The sequence below is a fragment of the Salminus brasiliensis genome, chromosome 3, assembly GCF_030463535.1.
Source record: "Salminus brasiliensis chromosome 3, fSalBra1.hap2, whole genome shotgun sequence".
In the NCBI taxonomy this organism is placed as follows: Eukaryota; Metazoa; Chordata; class Actinopteri; order Characiformes; family Bryconidae; genus Salminus; species Salminus brasiliensis.
This window is the reverse complement of record NC_132880.1, coordinates 51918905-51926434: the sequence shown is the minus strand read 5'-3', so window position 1 is coordinate 51926434 and position 7530 is coordinate 51918905. Positions and strand designations below refer to the sequence as shown.

Below are 7530 nucleotides of genomic sequence, written 5' to 3'. Positions count from 1 at the left end.
CTCTGGATAAGAGCATCTGCTAAATGCTGTAAAAGTAGATGTATAACACTGTTTGACAGAAATGTAGAAATACTACACAACACATCAGATGTAATGTTCTGATAGAAAGTCCTAATTCTAAACCAGTTGGATGACTGTATTCAAATGAGTTTAATTAAATGAACAGTGGATTAAAGTGGATTATGGCTCCTAGTGCTGTATTCATGTTCATATTCAATAAGTCTGTCGGCCCAGTTCAGTCCTCAGTGTGTGTAAGACATTTTGGAGCAATCAAGGGAAGTTCACTACTACCTGCAGCAGTGTTGAAATTCAAGCTCTCAAGCTTTTGTTGGATTTCTGTCATGGGACTTCTGAGTCAGGGACTCGTAGGCGAACTGACTGGAAAAAACACAGAAGATGATTTTAAAATGAGTCAAGACAAATGGAATTAGTCCAGACCAGAGAGCAAACACATCCTTCATTAGCATGCTCTGTCACTGCACACTCACCACACCCTTTCACAGTAGCCTTCATTCACCAAGGTTCTCACAGTCTCTCAGAACAGTTAGGAGTCCCTCAGAAACATCCGGCAATCAATTCAGTCTGATCTAAAACCCAAACGTCCACCTGTGCTTTCAGCCGGCCTTCACACCTGAGTCGCACTTTACAGCCTAACAGATAGCACACATAAAAGTCCGGAACACCCAGCGGGAGTTTCTGCTGATATGAAAGGAAGAGGGGAAGATTTGCATTAAGTCTCACAGCACTGGGAGATGTTCAGCTGTAGTAACAAGCGAGAAGAGCTCCAGAAATGTAGTTAAAGGTTGCTTACTTATTTTACTCTAAAATCAAGAGATCAGCTTTCAGAGATACAGTATAACTAAAAACAACAATACTGACATATACTTTACTTATTCTGTCAGTTATTTCCGAAAAGTTCAAGTATATTTGGCCTAAACTTTCTGTTCTCGACCTTTTAATCGAAATATACTTAAGAGTAGAATAATTAAGCATTATTGTCTAATAACTTGTCTAATAGGCTTGTAGTTTGGTTGGAGCATTTGGCTGATTGACACTGGCTAATTGTTGAATTCAGGTGTGTGATATAGGTGTATAAACTTCTGAAGAGCTCACTGAACTCCAGCGTGGTTCTGTATGTAATAGGAGACACCGCTGCACCAACAACAACAAGTCAGCTGGTAAAATTTCCTCCCTCCTAGATCTTCCTCCATCAGCTGTGTAGATTTAACATGAATAAATCTAATAACAGCCATATCAAATAGTAAAGGGATCAGGTATGTGTTTATTTTGGGTATAAAGAAATACTTTGATTAATCCTGAGTAAGCTGTGAATGTGTATATTTGATATGTGTAGTCCAGAAGATTGATATGCAGGTATTGTTCTGGAGCAGTCGATTCAACCTACATAGACCTACTGTAGCCCAAACCATGAAACGCATAGTCCAGCAAATCAGAACGTAGACCTCTCACTGATACAACAAGTCATTTACATTAACGAGAGTCTTGCAGGTTAAAGAAAAAGGGAAACACGTAGACTTGGGGTCTCGGGCAGAGATTGAGACCAACATTAAAAACTTGGGGGGTGTTCCCAGTAGCTATGCAGTGGTCAGTACCTACCAAAAGTGCTCCTGCTGCTAATGTTAGTCTGGGTGCCAGATACTACAGGACACCCTCAGAGAGGGGGATGTACACAATATTAGGCAGGCAGTTTTAATGTAATGGCTAAACATTATACAGAACGATGACTACCATGACTGGTTCTCTGCTTGGTTAAAAGGTTCTGTGTAGCACTAAACTGTCTGTGCATACCAGACCAATTCCACTGCAATTCACTACAACTGTCAGAATTTGCATTCCCACTTTTCACCAACCTGCCTAATATTCTGTACACCTACAAAAAATCTGACTTGAGAACATATTTGTCACATTGATCTTTAATTTGCATGAGCGTTGTTTAGTGAGGCCTACGGGACAATGTATGACGGTTCACTCCCTTCTCAGGCTTATTTCATTTCTCTGCAGTGTTTTGCATGCTCTGCAGACACCCTCCTTATTCATCTCACACATACTTCAACTTAAAATGGAAAGCAGCACTCGCTCTGTGTGACCTGTCAGCTGGCCAGTTCTAGTGATCACCCAGTACACTGTAAAACTGATCAGCCAAAGGAACTTAAATGATTAGAGAAGATTTGATTTTATTGCCTTAAACTATTTTTATTTACCATTTATTTAATTATTTATACTTAAATAACCACCTGAACCGATAATAATGTGTATAATAATTTAATAAAGTGAATTGTATTAACTCTACTCAAGTTGACATTACCACATTCCCAATTTCAGAGAACTAATTGACTAAGAACAGAAACGGCCTACATTCTACATTCTAATCAGCATTGTTTCCATTAAGACCAGTGAGATCACCTCCACAGCATAACAGGAACTGGGACATGAAGTGCAGCATGACTGAGAATGGCCCAGACAGAAATGGAGAACCTGAAATGCTATATATTATTGGCTGAAACTACAGTTCAGTCCACTACAGCAGCCCTGGTCCTGGAGTTCCCCATTTCCTGCACATTTTAGTGGTGTCCTGTTGAACACAGCACTTTCGCCTCAGGCAGGGCTGGTTAATGAGCTGATTAGTTGGTGAAGTGTAAGTGTGCAGAGGATGGGTTGGGAGCATACTTTACACTGGGCTGCAGTACACGTGTGTGTTAAATATAACTGTGGAATCCGGACAGTGGAGTCGGTTTCACTTCAGCATATAGGGTGAAGCACTGCTCATACCCCCACGAGCCACCATGAGTGTGAGTAGTGTTTAATACTATTTATCACTGTTAACAGGGTTCCTACATGTTTACTTCATGATATTTCCAAGAGCTTCTCATTCTGAAGAAAGAAAGTAGTGAGATCTTGTCGGTGAGCTAGTCTGAAGAACTGAGCTCGGTTCCTCCAGGGTTCTCCTGGACGCCCCCCAGTCCAGCCAGCACAGCGTGGAGGATGTGTTCAACTCCATCAGCAGCAGCAGCAGCAGCAGCAGCAGCTCACCTGATTTACCATCATTAAGCCCTGATTTACCACCAAACCAGGTGTTGATCTGAGGAGAACTCTAAATAACACTAGACTCCATGAGGAGAACTTTGGAGATGTTGGTGTGTGTGTGTGTGTGTCTGTGTGTTCACTACCACAGATGGGTTAAATGCGGAGGACACATTTCACTGTACAGTGACAAATATGTGAACCTTTACCTTTTTTTTTTACCAGTCTCTTATTTCATAAGATCTAGCCACACCTCAGATGCTTATCTCGAGTTTCCCCTCCGTTGAGGGAGGCGCTATGAAAGTGAACGCAGTCTGCTGGGCAGAAGGCCTCTAGTTCTGTGCAGTTCTCGACCTGTCTTGCTGCTCTGCTCTTTTGCGGTCTATTCACAGATGATATTTAGGTTGGGGAACAGTGAGGACTTAGAGGAGATCATGGCTGCTGATTGTCGGGATGAGGTTTGAGGAGGTGGAAGGCTAGGGAAATGTTCATCACCTGGTAAAAGATCTACTTAAACTGTTAAACTGTTTAACATTGCCTGTTGAGGTCAGTTCATCTTCTACTTCAGCAGTTCAGTTTTATTATTATACTATAACAGAAGTGTTGACCAGGCCTCCCTGATTACTGCACAGGACATTCTGACTGTCCATTCACTTCAGTTTTGCATAGTCTGCAGACCTCACTTCATTTGACTGATTTCACATCTGGTTGAAATTAGGGATGTGCAACATCATGAATTCATTACATGAAGGGCTTTATGAGGATCTTGACACAGGAGTTGCATGTTTGCCTTTAAGCCCAGCAGTCCGGGGCCAAGACCTTATTGGGGTGGAGTTTCCATATTCTCTGCATGGTGTTTCCTTATAAGATAAGGTATAATAATACCTTATTTAGTATAATAAATAAGATATATAAAATATATAATATAAAATATATAAAATATATGTCCAATATTTCCCTTTTTCTCCCAATTTGGTTCTGCCAATTTACCCACCTGTTCACAGCTCCCCCTAGCTCTGGCAATGCTTACCAGACATCTCCTCCCAAACATGTGAAGCCAGGCACAGTCTCAAACTGCCAATGATACAAGACAGTCGGAGGAAAGTGCCGGGTCCCCAGCTCCACCGCACCAGCTGACAGACACCTGTGCTGCCCAACATCACTTAAGAGTGATGAGGGGAGAGAGTGCCATCTACCCATCCGGAGAAAGCATGGCCAGTTGTGTTCTCCTGGACTCTCTTGGCGGCATGGCTTAGAATTTGAACTCGCAAATAATTACATTTGATTTTCACTATTAATTAATAATGTTTGATGTATATTTGAGGCACAATTTATACACAAAATATGAATTAATTCACCCCAGCGCTCACATGATTGACTGTTCTCCTGGTTCAAATAAAATAACTGACAAAACAATAACAGAAGAATGTGTAGAATGTGTATTGTCTGTAGAATATGTCATCTCAGCAATTCAGATATATATTTTGTGTCTGTTCCAGAGTTCTGCTCAACTCTGTTACCCTTGTTCTAAAACTGCATAAAATCTGCAAACAGTTCTAATAAATCATGTGACCTGCACCCAGTGATGTCACTTCCTCTGGTGGATATATAATATATTAATTATTGGTCACATCTGTTGTGTGAAACTGAGTGAATCTAGCACATGGAGTTAAGGCACAGAAAAGGTCAGAAAAGGTCAGAAAAGGTCAGCTCTGTTACTGGAGTAAATGGTTTAAACAGTGGAGTGATAACAGAGTTGACTGTTCCTGTAGATATGGATTGGCACTCTGTCCTGGGTGAACCGCCCCAGGGATGGGTGCAGTCCTGCAGGTGGACGCTCGTCTCGGGTTGAGGATGCTGGTATGCTGGTTGATTGAGTAAACAATGTCCCTGTTGTCTGACAAACCTTCCTGCATGACTGATAAACCTTCCAGGGCAGTTCCTGAGTAGTGTACAGTAACTTCCTTGGAATACTCCACAGTCCACTTTGCAGGAAACTGCCCCCCCCCCCCCCCCCGCTTTAGAAGTCTGCAATTTAAAACAACAGTAAACAACCTTTTTGAGTAGACTCTCCTTTAGGCTCATGAACAAAACATCATGTTTTGCAGTGGATGAGCTTCACTTAAACTATAAACCTGCTCTAGAACATTAGCCTGTGTGTATCTGGAGATGGTGGAATAGTGAGAGGTCAGTAGATGGAAGTGAGAAACCGTGAAACTCAAACTCTGCTGCTCCTCCTTTAGAAGAACCTCCAGCAGAACCAGAACAGAGCTGGAAAACAGGCCGATTCCAAACCCCCAAACTGTTACATCACAGTCCTGACTCGTTATAATTACACCCCAACATTTACATAAACTCCGCCCACTAGAGGAAGCTGTAGTCAGAGCTGGAGAGGCTGTAAAATGTGACGGCGTCTTCAGGAGAATATGGTGGTGTTGATACTGGAGAGCAGCTCATCACCTCCAGACTCTGCTGGTTTTGGGAAGACGGGTTCCTACAGGATCCAGGTCCTGTGTCCGCAGAAGGGGAGCTTGAACCCAAGGAGGGAGGAAGCTAACGCTGGGGGAGTAAGTAGCTATGTTAGGCAAAAAGCTAACCTTAGCCAACTGGCTATAATTATAGCTAGTTAACCGCTAACCACACATGACACTGAGGGGACACTGAGGGGACAGCAGTTCTATCCAGGATTGTCGCTAATACAAAAACTACTGTTTTTGTTACATTGCTAATATCAAAGCTATTCCATGCTATATTGATCCTGTGAACCGTCATGATGCTGGAAAGTCAGAGCAGAGCTTATTGTTGTTTTTTTAAATTACAAATATAATAGATATCAAGTTACAGCACATAATTTAGCACAAAAGTGAACATATCTGCATACAAAAAGGAAAAGGAATGTAACACTGAAGGAAGTGATGTAATGATGTTTATTATATGTAAAAAAAAAAGGTCAAGAATTATTAATAGCACTTCCTCCAAAGATATCCTGAAAGCATTCCAGATGATAGCTTTGCTCCATAGACACCACTTGTATGGTTTCAGCAGATCCCTGAAAACAACCACAAACAAACAGCAGCAGCATCAGACATGATCACCTCCTGTAGCTGTAGGACCTGGCCATGTTTACAACACAGGAGGAAACTCCAGAGTTTAGACTGAAATACCTCGGGAGGCAGGATGAGCAGCCCACAGGCCTTACAGGTCGGAGCGACAGACCTGAGAGGAAATGAAAAATGAATAACAACAATAATACTTATTAATAATAACAATAATAATTCATAATAACAAGAATAATATTATATAATATAATCATAATTATGATTATAATTATTATAATAATAATATATTTATGTTTATGTATATAAGTTTAGGAGGAAATTGAAAGCTAAACGCTAACTGTAGCCTACCAGCTACACTCTCTTCAGCTAATGAACTGCGCACGGTGTTTGAGGACAGCAGGACTATCCGGTAACCTGGGGAATACCCACGCACAAATGACAATGCTCTTCTAAAACAAAGCTATGCTATGCTGTGTGGCTACGGTGAGCCATTTAGGTGACGTAAACCAGCCAATCAGAGCAGAGCTCATCATTATTTTCCATGAGCCCTCCATCAGGTTAAATAACAGGGTGGTAAATAGGCTTGTAGGACTGCATTGGAGCATTTTTGTGGATTTTGAGGACTTAAGGCCAGGCAAGGCCGGGTCTTACCTCTGGAAGTCTTTAATGCAGTATATCTGGCTTTGGGCGTCAACACTGAAGGGCTCCCCCTCCAGGCTGTGTTTGCAGATGACACAGCGGAAGCAGGCAGGATGGAAGGATTTCCCCACAGCCTGCACAATCTGCACACAATCAAGAGTTAAAGCTCTCACTGAACACTGCACCAGAGTCACCAGAGTCACCAGAGTCATGAGAGTCACCCCCACACTGTCTCCAGTTAGATGGAACCTCTCAGAGTCTTTCTGTCAAAGCTCAAGTCAAAGTTAAAGTCATAGACAGCTCAGGAGCCCATCACTGCTGAAACGACGCCACAGCCGCAATTACCATAACAGTGGTGTTTACTGTAACAGTGGTAGTTAGGGAAACAGCAGTAGTTACCGTAACAGTGTTTGTTACCCTTACAGTGATGGTTACTGTAACAATGGTGATCACTGTAACAGTGGTCGTAATGGTAACAGTGGTAGTTAGTTCATCTATGAGCTGCATTTATTTCTCATATATACACATGTGGACAAAATTGTTGGTACCTCTCGGTTAATGAAGGGAAAACCCACAACACAGAAATAACTTGAATCTGACAAAAGTAATAATAAATAAAAATGAAAGTCAGACATTGATTTTGAATCATGCTTCAACAGAATTATTTAAAAAAATAAACTCATGAAACAGACCTGGACAGAAATGATGGTACCCTTAACTTAATATTTTGTTGCACAACCTTTTGAAGCGATCACTGCAATCAGCAGCAGGTATTGTGGCTCACTCCTCA

General features: G+C 41.7%; 1 protein-coding gene and 1 long non-coding RNA gene across 2 annotated transcripts in view; one reads left to right on the top strand and one right to left on the bottom strand.

The window, feature by feature from the left end:
• Positions 1-3523: 3523 nt before the first annotated feature.
• On the top strand, positions 3524-4146 carry LOC140551549 (uncharacterized). The gene is made up of 3 exons (XR_011979266.1): positions 3524-3540; positions 3761-3915; positions 4047-4146. It is a non-coding gene; the product is annotated as an uncharacterized lncRNA (long non-coding RNA).
• A 1821-nt stretch (positions 4147-5967) lies between these two features.
• Positions 5968-7530, bottom strand: part of limd1b (LIM domains containing 1b) — a 4445-nt gene continuing 2882 nt past the window's right edge. The window contains exons 4-6 of the mRNA XM_072675010.1: positions 6753-6883; positions 6207-6258; positions 5968-6091 (exon numbers count right to left, since the gene is read on the bottom strand). Of these exons, the coding sequence (XP_072531111.1) occupies positions 5993-6091; positions 6207-6258; positions 6753-6883 (282 nt within the window). The 3' untranslated portion in view covers positions 5968-5992. The remainder of the gene's footprint in view (positions 6092-6206; positions 6259-6752; positions 6884-7530) is intronic.